This window comes from Camelina sativa, chromosome 1, assembly GCF_030686135.1.
Source record: "Camelina sativa cultivar CO46 ecotype springtype chromosome 1, ASM3068613v1".
NCBI lineage: Eukaryota > Viridiplantae > Streptophyta > Magnoliopsida > Brassicales > Brassicaceae > Camelina > Camelina sativa.
The window spans coordinates 3,918,078-3,935,569 of NC_141880.1; the positions used below are offsets into that span (position 1 = coordinate 3,918,078).

The 17,492-nt window shown below is 35.6% G+C and overlaps 2 protein-coding genes and 2 pseudogenes across 6 annotated transcripts; 2 read left to right on the top strand and 2 right to left on the bottom strand.

The window, feature by feature from the left end:
- Positions 1-155: 155 nt before the first annotated feature.
- LOC104704147 (putative F-box only protein 15 pseudogene) lies at positions 156-1,307 on the bottom strand (annotated as a pseudogene).
- Positions 1,308-2,199: 892 nt separating this feature from the next.
- On the bottom strand, positions 2,200-3,327 carry LOC104762468 (putative F-box only protein 15 pseudogene; annotated as a pseudogene).
- Positions 3,328-3,666: 339 nt separating this feature from the next.
- On the top strand, positions 3,667-7,585 carry LOC104762550 (SHUGOSHIN 1-like). The gene is made up of 17 exons (XM_010485893.3): positions 3,667-3,806; positions 4,137-4,297; positions 4,426-4,463; positions 4,543-4,639; positions 4,739-4,762; positions 4,854-4,922; positions 5,014-5,055; positions 5,198-5,222; positions 5,340-5,397; positions 5,501-5,683; positions 5,783-5,884; positions 5,993-6,088; positions 6,171-6,257; positions 6,366-6,440; positions 6,518-6,622; positions 6,729-6,812; positions 6,913-7,585. The coding sequence occupies exons 1-17, from the start codon at positions 3,761-3,763 to the stop codon at positions 7,187-7,189; spliced, it is 1,569 nt and encodes a 522-aa protein (XP_010484195.1). The 5' UTR covers positions 3,667-3,760; the 3' UTR covers positions 7,190-7,585.
- Positions 7,586-14,069: 6,484 nt separating this feature from the next.
- Positions 14,070-17,395, top strand: LOC104762641 (serine carboxypeptidase-like 7). 5 transcript variants are annotated; one of them, XM_087485546.1, is made up of 15 exons: positions 14,070-14,259; positions 14,462-14,539; positions 14,654-14,799; positions 15,193-15,269; positions 15,374-15,496; positions 15,577-15,679; positions 15,781-15,837; positions 15,925-16,026; positions 16,110-16,196; positions 16,300-16,377; positions 16,443-16,514; positions 16,598-16,716; positions 16,800-16,913; positions 17,011-17,056; positions 17,147-17,395. In XM_087485546.1, exons 6-15 carry the CDS (start codon positions 15,617-15,619, stop codon positions 17,225-17,227), a joined length of 819 nt encoding a protein of 272 aa, XP_087341672.1. In that variant the 5' UTR covers positions 14,070-14,259; positions 14,462-14,539; positions 14,654-14,799; positions 15,193-15,269; positions 15,374-15,496; positions 15,577-15,616; the 3' UTR covers positions 17,228-17,395. The 5 variants fall into 5 exon arrangements, with proteins under 5 accessions (XP_087341672.1, XP_010484310.1, XP_087341571.1 ...); XM_010486008.3 differs by lacking the exon at positions 14,070-14,259 and having other exon boundaries at positions 14,317-14,539; positions 15,800-15,837; XM_087485445.1 differs by lacking the exon at positions 14,070-14,259 and having other exon boundaries at positions 14,331-14,539; positions 17,011-17,060; positions 17,151-17,395.
- The last annotated feature ends 97 nt before the right edge of the window (positions 17,396-17,492 follow it).

Genomic DNA, 17,492 nt, shown 5'->3' on the forward strand with positions numbered 1-17,492 from the left:
ACCAAACGTAAAACTTGTTATGATCATATAATACAAAAACTAAAACCAGTAGTTAATGTCAATAACATCTGTGTAGTACCTTTGAACAGAGCTTTAACAAAAAAAAGAAACAGAGCATTAAGAATTCGAAACGATCCTCATATCTAATCTACCTCTTATTGCTCTGGAACCGGAATCAGACTTGGAACATAGACATAGCTACAAACTAATGGGCTATGGTAGTCACCTTGTAAATGTTTTCCTGTCTCAGTTGGCTCTCGGACGCGATCTTCGTCAATTTCGTAAAACTTGATGGAAGTATACCACACACCAGCTTCTTGTACATATCCCTCACTCCATGCCATGATATTTCTATGTTTTCCAATGGAGTATCCCGGACGAGTCGAATAAGGATTCAACTGTAACCGTGGAAGACCAGGTCTACTAGTGACATTGAAATAATTGGTAAGCGAAACGACCTCGTCACTCAACTTGTTTGTCATCCACACCTTAATGTCTCTTGCTTCCCCTCCATCTTGTATTAACAAAGAAAGTCTATCTCCACTGAAACATCCTAATCGTCTACAGTTCCAAAAGGGAGGACAATCGCATATGTCCTTGAATGTTTCCATGGAGAAGTCAAAGCTTAAAATGAAATAATGTCTCTTCTTTGCAGCAATCCAATACATATTACCCTTCACAGACACACTTCCCCACTCCACAGCTACATCCGCATCAAACTCAGCTTCAGTACCTCTCCATGAATCAGTCTTGAATTCATAGATCTCACATGTTTTAACACGAGGAAACCATTTCTTATAACCATACCTCAAGATTTTGTAGTTATCACGAGAGGCCGTGTTGTATCCAATCCCGAAACGTTCCATTTTCTCGTAACAAACCAATGGTTGGATCCATTTCACTTTCCTCAAAAACGGATTCCAAACCGCCATACGGACGTATTTGTCTCGTCCGTGATTCAGATCATCACATCTACACAGCATTAGTCCATCACAGTGAACCATATAAGAAATCGGATACGGATAAAGAAACACGTCTGGGATTGGTGAATTTGAGAGGACTCTGGTCGCAAGATCCATGATTTGAACCGACTGATCGTTATCGATTCTTAGGAATCGTTCGGAAGTGTGACTGTGATGATCCAATTGCTTTTGCATGAACTTTGTGTTGCTGCTGAGGAGAGCGTACCATTGCTTGCACGTCGTTTTGAATCGGAGCAAAGACTCAACCGGAGTTCTGCAAAGTATCTCTTCGATTAACTCAGACGGCAACGACGACACACGACGATTCGCGGGAGCCTGAGCCATGGGAACGTAACGTTTTGAAAGAAAGAAAGAAAGAAAAAAAAAGAGAGATGTGAATCGAGTGAGAGAGATTGATTCACTTTAACAAAAAAAAAAAAGAGAGAGATTGATTCTTGAATGACAAAATGGTTTCTTGTTTCTTTTTCGTTTCTCAGTTAGTTTTTAATTACTTTAAGCGCGAATAAGGAAGAAGGAAACGAGAGATCATTTTGTAAACCCAACCAAATTGTGAATCTTTCTTAACCCTCATCGACTCGAGCAAGCGAACCGGTCACGGTAAAGCCGAACCAAAATTGTGATTTTTCAATCTTATTAGTTCTGACTTCTGAGTGAAGTAAGCGAATCAGTTAGTTTAAACCGGACTGAAATACCAACCGAATCAAATTAACCCAAAAAGACATTGGGCGTTTCCGAATTAATTTAAGGTAACTTAATTTCTTGGTTTCTAAGTTTCCTTTTACAGTGCCAAGACTCCCTTTTCTTCTAATCTTTCAAGAGTAGTTTAAAAATATTTATTAGGTTTTTGGATGCTTTAACGTTGATAATTGCATAACTTTTGGTAAAATAGATTTCTTCTGTTGAGTATGACAAGAGTGTGTGCATCAATTTGAAATTTCACATTTTATTTTTTCTCTTAATAAAAAAGTAACTCTTATAATTCAGACGAACAATTCACGGCCTAAATAGAGAGGAGGATTCCAGAAACGGCATTCTCAGATGTAATACCAAAACTAAACCCCGTAGTTAATGTCTGTATTTTATTTTTTTTGCCAAAAGTTAATGTCTGTATACATAGTAAAGAAACTTTGTTGATTAATTCCAACATACACGCATAGTAAAAGGCTTAACAAAAAACATATACCAGGGCTTAAAAACCAGTTCTCATATCTACCTCTTATTTCGGAACCGGAATCAGACTTGGAACATAACCATAGCTACAAATCAACGGGTCATTGTACTCACTGAGTCCATGTCGTCCAGTCTCAATTTGTTTTCTTACACCACCTTGATCAATTTCGTAAAAAGTGATGCAAGTATACCACTTATCATCATCTTCTTCATCTCCCTCACACCATGCCATGATACTTCTTTTCTTGCTAATGAAGTATCCCGGAAGAGCCATATCACCATGGAACTGTAAGGCCGGAAGATCAGAGCGAGTCACAGAGAAATATTTGCTAAAGGAAACAACAACGTCACTCAACTTGTTTGTCACCCACACGTGAATCTCCATCGATTCTTCATCTTGTGTTAACAAAGATAGTCTATCTCCATTGAAACATCCTAATCTTCGAGTCTCCCAAAACGGAGAACAAATGCACACTTCCGTGAATGTTTCCAAGGAGAATTCAAAACTTAGAATAAAAAACTCTGCTTCCTTCCTTAGTGCAATCCAGTACATACTACCCTCAACAGATACACCTACGCAATCCGTATCTACATCCACACCAAACTCTGCATCAATACTTCTCCACGAAACAGAGTTGAAATCATAGATCTCACACTTTGGATCTGATTCTTCAACACGACTAAAAGACACATCACCAGAAAATCTCAAGATTTTGTAGTTATGACGAGATGCCTTCTCGTAACCAAACCCGAAGTAATCAGTTCCCCAGTAACAAACCGACGGTTGGATCCATTTAATATTCTTCGGAAACGGATTCCAAACTGCGAGACCGGCGTCACCTCTTACTCCTCGACACATGCACAACATCAGACCATCACAGTGAACCATAGAAACAATCGGATACGTGTTGCGAAACACGTGTGGGATTGGTGTAACTGAGAAGACTCCGGTCGCCGGATCCATGATTTGAACCGTCTCATCAACATCGATCTTTAGAAACCGTTCCGGAGAGTTATCTAAGTGCTTTTGCATGAACTTCTTGTCGCTGCTGACGAGAGCGTACCATCTCTTGCACGTTGATTTGAATCGGATCAAAGATTTAGCCGGAGTCCTCTGAAGTATCTCTTGGATTAAATCAAACGGCAGCGACGGTAACAACGAAGACTTTGCCATGAACGCTCTCGCTGTGAAATGCTCTGAAATCGAATTAAAGGATTGATTCTTGGATAAGGTTTCTTGTTTCGTTTCTTCTCAGTTTATGGTATAATAAAGACTTTTAAGCGCGAATAAGGAAAGACTGAAACGAGATTAATAAGTGAACAGAGCAAGTGAACCGGTTACGAGTTCAACCGATCTAGAAAATTCAGGACCAAAGGTTTTGACTTTAAAAATGTTTCGTTACAAATCTAATTTTATTTAAAATAAGAGCCTCTACATGCAATTTAATGAATAAAGATTTACTGTTCTACCCTCGCAAGTCGTCGTAGTCCTCCTGGTATATTTTACTCGCTCACTCTCAGACTCTCCACAAGTCTCTTTTTTTCCCTCCGGGATTCAAATTCCGATTCCGATAAGGCGACAACGACGAGTCGATTAGGGTTTCGCAATGGTTCGAGCGAAGGCACTTAAAGTCAGCGATCACGCCGGGGGAGGTTCGAATTTAGAATTTCTTACGAATTCCTTATTCGCAATCTGTTCGTCTTCCTAGTTCTGTGTTTAAATTTGAAATAGAGAGCTTATGTTCCCATTTAGATGCTAGATTTGAGTTTCAGTAACCTAATCCGTTGTGGAACTTCGCTGATTGTTCGATTTTTTTTTATCTTCGCATTCGGTTGTTTCAATCACACTTGCTTGTAATTTCTGGGCGCAGTGTTGTTCTTTGTCGATTTTAGGGGTTTTCTTCAGTTTTATTTCTCGAATTACACGAGAATTATAGCTTTACCATGATTGATTACATTCAGATTTGATTTTGAAATCTGTAGAGAAGATGGTTCTGGAACCTCCAATGAACAGTGCACGAAGAAGAAATTTGGCAGATATTACTAATCTGCAGAATCAGAACAAACTAATGAATCAGAGACCGAAGCAGCAGCAACAAGCTATATTACTCTCTTCCAAAGAAAACGCTGAAAATCTTCAAAAGGCACTGCTTATTTCATCTTGGAGTTCATATGAATATGTTTATGCCGTTCTGTAGTTACTAGTTAGATGGATCTTTTTTTGCCTTTACTTTGAATGTGCTTATTCAGGTTTATCAACTTGTTTTTGCAGGAAAACGTGAGACTGATGAAAGTCGTCGTGGAGAGAGAGTAATCTTTGTTCGAAATCATGAAACTTGTGAGTATTGAGTATTTGTTGCTAATACTTATTGTTGTTTTGTGAATACAGTGGAGTCAAAAGTGAGCTGCAGAAACTAAGGATTAGCTTTCAGAAGGTTAAAGAACAGAATTTGCTTCTTGCCCAGGCAAACACTCGTTTATTGGCGGTACGTCTCATCTTTGTGTGGTTCAACTGGAAATTATTTTGGGAATTCCATGGTAACAGTGTGATTTCAAAGTTATTTTTCATTATTCTTTCCTGGCAGGAGTTCAATACAAGCAAAGACCAAGTATGCTTTTTCTGGAACCCAAGTTGCTTTTTAACACAGGCTTGCTTGATCATTTATAAGTTCCTTGGCTGAAATTTTCTGTGCATTTCAGCTGAAGATACTTCACCACGAACTTGGTTGCAAGAATGGGTTAGTCATGGCCAGGAAAGCACTGCTTAAGGTATGCTATTGATTTGTGTGTAATTTTCTCTGACCATAAGTACAAACTAAAGAGTTAATTACTTGAGAAATTGTCACCTTTTTCTATCCAGGAGCAAACCCTTCCATGTACACGTCATGCATCAAAGGTCAAGGTACTTATGAAAATTGGCTTTTGTGACCTCTGGAATGGGAAATTATGACCCTACTGCTCCGTTGTTCTTATGCTTTCTTCTGCATTGTTGTGACCTTCTGGCTGGTGCAAATGCTTGTTGTGTGGCTTGCAATACCTTTCAGCCAATTGAAGCTGATCATGAGAATGGTAAGATAATGCAACAGTCAAGCATGAAAATATAACCTTCTCGTTTTAATTTCATTGTGAATTTAGGAATATCTTAGCATGCTCACCTTAAGTGACTTTTTGTCATTTCATTCTCAGTTTCGGAGAGCTCCAACACTAACTCATTCCAAATAAATGAGAAACCCAACAATAGAAGGTCCGGTCTCTCTCTTGCTCAGTCTGATTCATGTTTCATCCATTGTCTTTTAGAAATTTTTGGGCAATCAGGTTACTTACGGATTTCTTGCTTTTCTTTATAGGATAATTTCTGGAAGGACGAATCCCGCAGCATTAGATATTCTTGGTAGACTGGGAGAGACATGTCAGACGGGAGACAACATTGACAACAAGAAGTTGGTCTCTGATGGTAACAGTGCCGCTGATAAAACGGAGTTTGTCCTTGATGCTGAAAACCATATATACGACAATGTCCCAAGCAAGAGGTTCATTTATTCAACGCGATTTGATGACTTAATTATCTATTTGTATTTCAGTATCTTATTTATGCTTTTATTTTGTCTTTTGGGTTGCTTTCGTTGCAGGTGTTGCGCAGGAAGGCAGTCCGCCATTTATAAAATAGAAACCGGTCAATCTGGAAAATTGCAAAGAGTGGTTGACGTCAAAGAAATTAAGGAGGATGCAAGGTTTGTTAACTGCCTTTTTTTCTAGGTTCACATTTAGGAATAACATTCAAAGCGGATGAAGACTAGTGCCAATGACTAGTGAGTTTCCACTCTCTCTGTCTCAAGCAGGTTCCCTTTGAGAAGACGTTCTGCCCGGTTAAAATCTCAAGAACCTGATATATCTGAAAGCTTCCATGAGTCACTAGAGACAGCCAGGAGGAGGAGGTCTGCCATAGGCGTTAGGCTCTGTTTATAAGTAGTGTACTTCTATGAATAATGGTAACAATGCGATTTGATTTTTTCGCAGGTCTACGGTGTTTAATATCCAAGAGCTGGGCGTTGTTCAAAACTTAAATGGTTTACATGACGATCAAGAGATTACTGCAAAGGCCGGGTTTGTAGAAGCAGAACGTGTTCTTTCTTTTTCCACTAACTGAATCCTGAACCAAGAATACTTATGCCACTTGCGCTTTATTTTCTTTCTTCATGGATGTCATTTCAGATGCTCTCCAATAAGACAGTCTATCAAGTGTAGACCTGCAGCAGGAGAGCCACATGACACGAAAGAGATAACCGGGTAAACCAGGTTAATTTTCTATATTATGCAGAACTACAGAGTTAATACTGTTATCTAATGCGATTACTTTTCGACAGGGTATTTTTGAGAAGGCGGTCTGCGAGGTTTAATTTCCAAGAGCTGGGTGTGACGGAGAACTTGAATGGGTTACATGATGATCAAGCGATTGCTGCAAATGCCAGGTTTGTAGAAGCAGCGCATATTCTTCCTTTTTTCACTCTTGATTGATAACTTATTCTTCATAAACCAAGTACATTTACGCTTCTTCTCTTATGGATGTCATTTCAGATGCTCTGCAAGCGAACAGACTACGGGGTCTAAACCTGAAGCAGTCGAACCACGTGACATGACTGAGACAACTGGGAAAAGCAGGTTTTGTAGTGATAGATACAATCTTTGTATTCTGATTAATTAAAGAGTTGAGACTGATATCATTATATAAAGACTGATATCTAAATGGTATACTTGACAGAGTCTGTTCAAGAAGACAATCTGCAAACGTTAAAACTCAAAGCCACATCAAAGAAACCGCAGATCCGCCTTTGCATGATGACATTGTTGATGAGTCTAGTCCAATGTCGTGTACAGTTTCAATGGAGGTTAAGGGAGAATCAAAGAACAAACTAGCAGGCGATGAATCAGAGGAGATGAGAAAAACAACACTTGGAAGACCTTCAAGGAAAGCTGCTGATCAAATCAAATCGTACAAGGAACCCTCACTTAGGGACAAGATGCGAGGGGGATTCTAAGTCTCTCCAGATCGAATATCGTCTCGAGCCTCTTATGTTTTTGTGATTCTGCGATTTCACTTTTGTTGAATGAGCTATTGCTTAATGCTATAATCACAATGTACATTCGTAGGTGTATTTGCTTCTTTAAATCAAAGGAGAGCTAGCGAGTGGTCTTGCAACTGTACAGGAAGCGGATTGGAAGGTTTAATTCGGTTCGATGGAGACTATCTGTGAAATTTTTTTTACTCTACTAAATTGTGAAATGTTGGAATATTTGGTCAAATCTTTAGGAATCTCAATAGTTTTAGGGAATCTCTTGATGTAATTTTGATATCTTACTAGATTTTAACCCGCGGTACACCGCGGGACAATTTTTTAAAAAATAATAACATTTTAATTCTTTTGTTTTTTACATTTAGTTTGTTTTGTTTAATTAAATAATAGTTTTGTTTGGATTGTCAATTATTAGAACAATAATACGGGAAATAAATACATAAATATGTAATTTATAAGCTATTGTCGGATTAAGTCACAATTTTATCAGTGATTTAATTGTTTTACAAAGTTAAATTACCCTGATTTAATATGTATAATATTCTTATATTAGTGGTATTGACCAAATAATTAAATGAAGATTTAACTCGTGTTTCAAAACCGAATTAATAATATTTTATATTTATATTAATGTTAATTCAAATCGTCATGTTAATAACATGTCCCGCTATATAACAACAAACCGTCATATTAATGGTTTAACCCGTATTTCAAAACCGTCATATTAGTGGTTTTGGTTGTGTGTTGTGTTTCGTTTGTGAAGTTGATATTTATACATGGAAAATGCTAGATGAGCAAGGAGTTTACGATCCGTAGCAATAAAAGAGAGATTTTAGTGTTTTCCTATTTGAGTTTATAACAATATCGCAGAATAATATTCAGTTTCTTAACACGGTATATACTATATTAAATGTTTTTGTTGATGCTAAAGTTAAATATACCCGATTATTGAGTTTCTAAAAGTTGGGTTCTCGTTTTTATGAATTTTATTAACGTTATAATAATCATTGTGATTGTAATCATTTGTTACTCAAACTCGGCTGTGTCATTTAAATTTAAGAGATCATACAGTTTCTAAAGATCTATTAAAATATGTTTGGAGATTTTTATAGGATTAAAAATTTAATGCGTAGAGTTATGTTTGGAAACATCAGAAAGTATAGATGGTGTCAAGCTTATTATGGCAATAAGTGTAAATAAATTTGTTCGATTAATATAATTCCATTAAATGAGTTTCCAGGAATTGTTATTTTAGAAAAATAGTTAGGGGTTAATATTGTAAATAAAATAAATTAAATAACCAAAACTTCAAAGGCATAACACAAAATGTACTTAAAAATAATAATATAGATAATCTTAATACTACAATCCAGAGAAGTGAGAACTACTGAATATAATCTTAATATAATCTTAACATGGTTGATATCTTTAATCTTAATATTCCTAACATGGCTTGGAATCCTTAATAGGCTCTCAACAGGCGACCGTATGTTGAAGTGGAATCCGTCTGTTGATGCCTCCTGTTCCTTTTGTCAAGCGTCTTTGGAAACACGCAATCATCTCTTCTTTCACTGTCCTTATTCGCAACAGATTTGGGGTACGCTCACCAACGGGTGTCTTGGAGTTCACTTCACTTCAGAATGGGAAAAAGTTCAGGCCCTCATTTCCGACTCCACACTCGACAAACATCCTCTATTGTTTCTCCGATACACACTCCAGGTAACGGTGCATACACTTTGGCAAGAACGTAAAAACCGTAAGCACGGTGAAATCCCCATCCCAGCTCTACGGCTTGGTAAACGGATCGACTTCTGGGCACAAAACCGATGACGACATTCTTATACTCTGGTCCACTGTAAACGAAACTTAAGATCAGTTACAAATGTGTTGTAAAAGAAAAGGTTTTTTGTTGAATAAAATTTTACATTCATTCAAAAAAAAAAAAATACTAAATATCTTATATAATAAGAGAATGTTTTTCTCAACTTCTACTGAAAACATGACATCTGGCTTATTATATAACTGACACATGTCCTCTCTTATTCTTAAAGGCCATTGTTTTAATGTTTTCATCAATGTTCTAAAATGCGCTAGGCGCTAGCCGGGCGGTGGACCACCGTTTAGCGTATAGCCGTATACGTGGCTGTATATACGGGATATATACGGTAAATATATTTTATTAAAAATATATATAGATATGAATATATTACATATAAATAATTAAATATATATAATAAAAACAAAGTAAATATCAAAATCTTTGCAAAAATACTCATAAAATTGTCAAACCAATAGTATCAACCTTTATATACAAGAATCCATTGGAACTTGAATAATTTCTGAAAATAATTACAAAAGACAAATATGCAGTGAGATTCCAAAGCAGAGTTTTACGATACCAAAACAGAGTTTTACGATTTCAAAACAGAGTTTTACGATATCAAAACTCTGTTTTACGATATCAAAACTCAAACTCAAACATAGTTTTACGATATTAAGAATTATAGTTCTTTAATTAACAAGACAACAACGGTAGATAATAAAGCCAAAAAAGAAGAATCATATAATCAAAACAAGAGAAGGAGAGTAAAAAAAACCTGAAGACTCTATGTATATAGAATGAAGTTTGAGAAACAAAAGTGTCATGGCAGTAGAAAACGATAATAAAGTTTAGGGTTTTATCAATTTATAGGTCTATATCTTGATTGAAGGTAAAAAAAAAAAAAAAAATTACCATATATACGCTAACCGTATAGTCGTCTATATATACGTTGTATAAGCAACCGTATTCAACCAACCCGTATTTGTTAAACGCTTAGCCTAGAAACGGTACAGTAGGTCACCGTATACCGTATTGTCACCGTATATACGGCCGCCTAGGCCGTATTTTAGATGAAAACTTTTCATATTGGACCTAACACAATAAGACCAATTACAGGCCCAACAAGGCAGCAAATATAATTGACAGCCCTTACACCCATCAGGAGGATACGAACCAAACAATGTCGAATTCACATGTACTCACCTTCTCACAACCATCGTTCCCAGTAGCTACCACCTCCGATGTACCTTCACAAAAATCTCCCAATCCTTAAGTTTCTTTGGTTTAATTCTCCTACTCCACTACCAAATTCTAAATCATTTACGATTTAATGTCTGTGTCAAGATCCCGAACACCTATTTTTGAGTTCCGAACTGTATGTAACATTAAACCTGTCCAAAATCGTTTACAATTATTTGGAATCAAATTTAAAAAATTTTAAAAGGAGTTTAGATCTGCACTACCAATTAGAATCATATGAACCATTATTATGACGTTATTTGTATTACTTATTACAATCTTTAAGGTAATTAAAGAATTCCATTGAAGTATATCCGTCATTTTCATCTTTACGTTTACCACCCAATTATAACGTAATAAAAATAACATTGTCATTAACATTTCATTCCAATCCCTGACTACTCTCCCTCAACCATTGCATTAAGTTTTTTTTTTAAATAACAACCTTTGACGACACTCACCTTCTCTCTCTCACACCATGGGTCAATATGATTGTTTTTCGGGTCATCCATATATGGGAAATTCGAGACTTTCGAAGAAACAATATCTTACTTATTGTTCATGATGAAATGTCTCATTCCTGATGAAAATGTATAGTATCTCTATTATTGTTCCTCTTGACCCTTGATATACCTCCATTTTAACACATTCATTTCGCCTTTGTTTCAGGATTGTGCTATACAAGCTTCAGTCCTTCCTAATCGTGTGCCTAAGTTTCAAGATCAATTGGTTAAGGCCAGTTGTACAACATCAATGATTTAGATGTTGTTGCATCCTCCAACCGTTATCATCGCACCAACCACAAATGGAGAATTGTTTTCATGGAGAAAACGTCTTTGGAGACTATTAAAAAACGACAATGCTCTATTAGTTTTGATTATTTTAGGTTCTATACTTTTTCAGAGTTGCTTGATATGGTAGACAAGGGTGAGGAGCTTCCAGGTTACAACCTATTTTGCACTGTTTGTATTTCTAGTCTCTTAGCTTCCACTTTGTTCTTCAGTATATGATTTATATCTACATTTACCCACTCATCAGATGTTGTTCGCCAAATATCCTCGTCTCGAACATTTGAAAACAAAGATCAGAACCACCCTTCGAAGACAACTTTCAATTTAATACTGACTAGCATTTTAGAAAGGTATTGATTTTTTTATTTTTCAGATTCGTTCTACTCTTTGTAAGTCTGTAGCTGTGCAACATTTCTGATGTTTGTTGTAGTGGTGACAACGTATACATATCTCTTTGGAGAAAACTTGCTGTCGATTCCCTTGCCAAACTTTTAACCCTAAAAGATGAAACAGTTGTTGTCACTGCAACCCATATAAACCCACGGAAAGTTGGGCGTAAGCGTTTTGTTTTTAACGTCCTAACTTTCTATCAAATATTAATTGGTTAACGTTTTAGTTTCTAAAACTTAAGACCAATGTATATGGGACTATGAATGAATATAATGCTAACAATGGGCCATATGTATTCTTGACAATTTCAAAATTAGAGCATGGCTTGATAATTTCAAAATTAGAGCATGGTTAATCATGTTTAAGATTTGATGTTCTTCATCATCAATTCAATAAACTGTGGAAAAGTAAATATTGTTTTAGTAACGTCCCATTATCGCCTGTAAATCCCAATAAATTAGCTAACATTTATATTCCAATCAGTTTCAATGTTTAGTCATAAATTTATATTCCAATCTCTTATTTCTCTTCATTTAAAATTCTATATTGTCCCATTAATTTTAAACGGCCAAATTCTGCTACTATAATGGTTGAATGACTGGTCCCTTAATATGTATATTTCATGTAATTATATTCTATTTCGTACTCAAATTATTGTTATGATTCGAGGAAAGTTCTAATGTCTCTGAAGCATTTTTCCTTTAGATCACGTAAATGATTTGCTCATTGCACAATTCATTTTTAAATCCCATTATCGCCTTTGACATCCCAATAAGTTAGCTTACATTTATATTAAAAAATCAATTTCAATGTTTAGTCATAAATTTATATTCCAATCTCTTATTTCTCTTTATCTAAAATTCTATATTGTCCTATTAATTTTAAACGGCCAAATTCTGCTACTATAATGGTTGACTGGCTGGTTCCTTAATATGTATATTTCATGTGATTGTATTCTACTTCATACTCAAATTATTGTTATGATTCGAGGAAAGTTCTAATGTATATGAAGCATTTTTCCTTTAGATCACGTAAATGATTTGCTCATTGCACGATGTGATTTGTAATTGATTTCAGTTAGACGAGGTGAAGCAGGCACTGACTAAGATCACGCATTCCACGTGGTGATTTGTAATTGATTTCAGTTAACCTGTGATATGGGGCTTCAATTTCAACATTCGCTTATGTCTTCACGTAACAACAAAATAAAGATGATGAGGATTTGCCTTAAACAATGTCGAAGTGAATAAAATCATCAAAAGAAGATCTTTATTTTATTTTATTTTTGGTTTAAAGCCACTGAATAGGCTTTGAAGTTTGAAGGATTTGTATCATTTTCCGTCTTGTGTAGACAAGACAAAAAGGTGCTTTTGCTGTGAGGGGTTACCAACAGTTAAAAGGGAAATAAATCACACATTATTTGAATCTGAGAATGAAAAATCTGCAACATTAAGGAATATCATATTTATTTTATAACTTTAAACTTCATCATCTTTAATAAAAGATTACTCATGGGATAAATTCAAAACTCAAAAATGATGGTAGATCTTGGCTATTTCTGTAAGGCCACAACGGAAACAACGTCCAAACAAGTTATTTTCATAGTTTGAAAGTGACATGTATTAATATGACTATATGAGTCTATAATCTTTAGTTGACAAATTACGTCTTGACCCAACAGAAAATACAAAGACGATGATCATTTGCCCATACAGCTTACATCAAGCATGTTACTATTCTCGAAGTTGTTTAAATATTGATTGACCATTTTAATGTTAAATATCATTTCAATGTTTACAAAACATTACATAAATTATCTATTTTGTAATCACAAAATTCGCCATAAGTGTATTGCAAAATGGTTACGTCCCAAAACAACATGTCCTATAAGAGAATTAGTCTAAGTTTTTAAACTTTTTGTTATTCAAAAAAGTAAACATAATTAATAAAATCCATTATACATGAGGTGTAGTTTAATTACTTAAGGACACATACTTTCCCCCCAAAAATTTATATCATTTTTATCAATAAAAAAAAACCAATTAAGAAAGCAAAATACACAAAGATGAAAATCTAACAGTTAAAAAATTGCCAATGGAACAAATATGAAGATAAGCCCGTGCGTAGCACGGGGCAACTTCTAGTATACATATAAGGCTTTGCAGCATGCGCCAATCTTGGAAGGGATCAACATACACTTCAATTTCTTACAAAAGTACTCACAATCCAAATAATTGAACTTCAATATTTCTCTTTAAATTACAAATTACCTCCCTATGTTAGAATATCAGTTCATAAGAAGCCAATCAATTATTTCCTAACATTTTAAATAAATCAAGTCTAATAAACTAATAATAATTTTAAATTTATTGTATCTTACAGTACATTTAGTAAAAGAAGTAGGGTAAATAGACAAAGTTACACTTACATCTTGATGTTGGGCCACTTCATTGAATTTGTTGGTCCATAGGTTTTCAAGGTCACAGCTCTCACACGTCAATCTTTCCTCTTATACCCTCTACTGTCAATTGACTAAACAACAACACCTCTTCGGTCTTGTACCGTAACCGTAACTACTCTTTTATGGATTATACGTCTCACTATTTCAAAATCAATATCTTCACCTAAAAAGCTCAATATCTAACACAAAAAAAAAAAAAAAACCGTCAGGAATATGCTATATATGTACTAAGAAATTGTTGTCCTAGAGTCGGAAGACGGATTATATCCTACAGTTTAGTTTAAGGCCACGAAGCAAAGAGAGACACTGAGAAGGACAAAAGTGATACACGGTACGCAATATACTGCCTTCTCTTTCTTACAAATGTGTTTAGATAATTCTATTTATAGGGGCCTTTTTGTGATTTTGTTGTTTTGATTACTACTATAAGTGTCCTTCAACGCCATTACTTGACATTTTATCATAAAAAAACGAATGGCTAAAGACTACGTTTCCTCCTCTGTTCTGATTCTTCTTCTTATTCTCTTCTATAGTCAGCGTACTTATTCTGCCTCCATTGTCAAGTTTCTTCCTGGTTTTGATGGTCCTCTTCCCTTTGAGCTCGAAACCGGGTTTTTTCTTTTCTCCTTCCTCCTGTGATTAATATACAATCTTAATGTTTGGAGATTACTCTAAAGTGTGTCATGTGTGTATGAATATGATTTTTTTGTGAATCATTAAAAAAGGTATATTGGTGTTGGCGAGGAAGAGGAAGTGCAACTGTTTTACTATTTCATCAAGTCTGAGAGGAATCCAAAAGAAGATCCTCTTCTTCTCTGGTTAAGTGGAGGACCTGGCTGCTCTTCTATCTCTGGTCTTCTTTATGAGAATGGTTACATCTTCAACCTTCATTCTTTTTCTATTCATATTATTCTTTTTTATACAGTATAAACACATGTTTTAAAACAGGACCAAATAAAATGATAAAAATCCAGAGAGAGAGAGTGAGAAGAAAACGATGTGTAAATAGCACACATCCACATCCTCTCTCTCTTTGTTTTTTTTCACTTAGACAGCATTGAATCTCGTGTACTTTTCCAAACAGCCAAAGTTGCCACCTTTCGTGCATTTTTACCTTTTAGATTAGACAAAACCCACCCTTAAGCCTTAAAACATCACAATAAGGACGAAGAGCAAAATCAGCTGTTCCAATCTTCTCTCACAGTAACTATTGTCCGGATTGGTTTCCTTAAAGCTTGATCCTCACGTGCCATGTTTGAATCAGGGCCTCTGACTGTGAAGCTTGAGGTTTACAATGGAACTCTTCCTTCCTTGGTCTCTACAACATATTCATGGACTAAGGTAGGCACAATGTGTTTTGTACGTACGTACTCATATTACGATCACAAACCCAATGGTAAACGCTTTGGTCGTTTAAGTTGTGCATCGTTTTTTTTTTTTATCAGGTTTCGAGTATAATATATTTGGATCAGCCTGTTGGAACTGGCTTCTCTTACTCAAGAACTCAACTTGTTGATAAACCCAGTGATTCAGGAGAAGCCAAGAGGATCCATGAGTTTCTTCACAAGGTCAAAAGACTAACTGAATTGTCTCTTGAAACATCTCTTCTTTGTGCACAGACCTTAAGAAGTTTTTTTTTGTTGTGCAGTGGCTAGGTAAGCATCAAGAGTTTCTCTCCAACCCATTCTATGTCACTGGAGATTCTTATTCCGGTAAGGTCATCCCGGCACTCGTTCAAGAAATCTCAAAAGGTATCATCTTATTTTTGCTTATCATCAAATCAATCTCCAAGCCCTTTTCTTTGAGCGTCTCGTTTCTTTATCAAATATATTAATTCTTCTCTTTATAACAGTATAAACACGTTGATGTAGGAAATTATTTTTGTTGCAAACCTCCAATAAATCTTCAGGTTCGTTTGTATTTGTTAGCTTCTTCTATACCTTATGTAGAGTTAAAAATTTGATAGGTTTCGTCCTTGGTACACTGACAAAAACAGGGCTATGTTCTTGGAAACCCATTAACAGAAAGTGAAATTGATTGGAACCATCGCATTCCATATGCTCATGGAATGGCACTGATTTCAGATGAACTATATGAGGTATGAAACATGACATGCTTTTGTCTCTTTTCTCCACAATTAAAGTTGATAACAAACAGTTCAAAACTCTTCTTTTCTTGCAGTCCATGAAGAGAATCTGCAAAGGAGAATATATAAATGTTGATCCACGTAACACAGAATGCTTGAAACTCGTGAAAGAATATGAAAAGGTACAAACACACACGCTCATGGAAATTTTAGGTTATGTTCTGTTCTGCAGTGATCTATCTAATAAAACTCACCACTAATTCAGACTTTTGTTGTTATTTATAGTGCATTGATAGAATATTCGAATCACATATAATATCGCCAGACTGTGATGAGAATCAAGAGACACCTCCTGATTGCTATGTAAGTAATCCAACTTGCCTTCTTAATCTTTGAGAAAAAAGTATTTTACAAGGTTGCGTTTGCAGACGTATCGGTATTTGTTAACAACCTATTGGGCCAATTACGAGAGTGTGCATAGAGCTCTTCATGTCAATAAGGTATTATTACACATGAAAAAGTCAATATATTCAGGCTATTGGTAACAAAGTGTCAAACTCTTTAAGAGGATCTATGATTGCAGGGGAGTATAGGGGAATGGGTGCGTTGTTCTCAGAAGAAACCTTACACTTATGACATTAAAAGCAGTGTACCGTACCATATGAATAACAGCATCGATGGCTATCCTTCTCTCATCTTCAGGTCAGATTTTAATTATAACCTCTTCCTTTTGAAGGGGTAGTTCAGGATTCAAGACTTTATTGAGGGTTTTTTTGGGTGAACAGTGGTGACCACGACTTGATGGTGCCTTTCCTTGGAACGCAAGCTTGGATTAGGTCTCTTAATTATTCTCTCACTGATGACTGGAGACCTTGGATGATAGGCGATCAAATCGCGGGGTATTACCATGAATCTGTTTCTTTTTTGTTTTTATGATGGGATGAACTCATTCTATCATTGTATGAGCTCATTAGACTCTCGCTTTCTTTGTGTCAGATACACGAGGACTTATGCCAATAAGATGACATTTGCTACAATCAAAGCAAGTCTTTTCCTCTTTTATTGTGTGTTTCACTCAATGTTTAAGTTTTCACATTATGTTTCTTAATTGATTTGTGGGTTTTGATTACAGGGAGGAGGACACACACCAGAGTACAGACCAGAGGAGACTTCTATCATGTTCCAAAGGTGGATTAGTGGTCAGCCTCTCTAAAATGAAGCCAGCTTTGCTATTCAGAAAGCAGTTCTACATTTCATGAAAAATGTAGAAATATGGCTTAATTTTATTTAAATTGTAGAGTTTCCATTCAGAAAACAATTATACATTTCTTCTATCATTTCATTAGTTTACTACACATTTAAAATAAACCCCAAATTTTCAGTTGTTTCTTTTTTTTTTTTTCGTTTGTTGGGTAACTCTTCTTGTTGGCACAAAATGATCAGTCACAATAGATAACTTGGTTCACGTTTATGTTCTA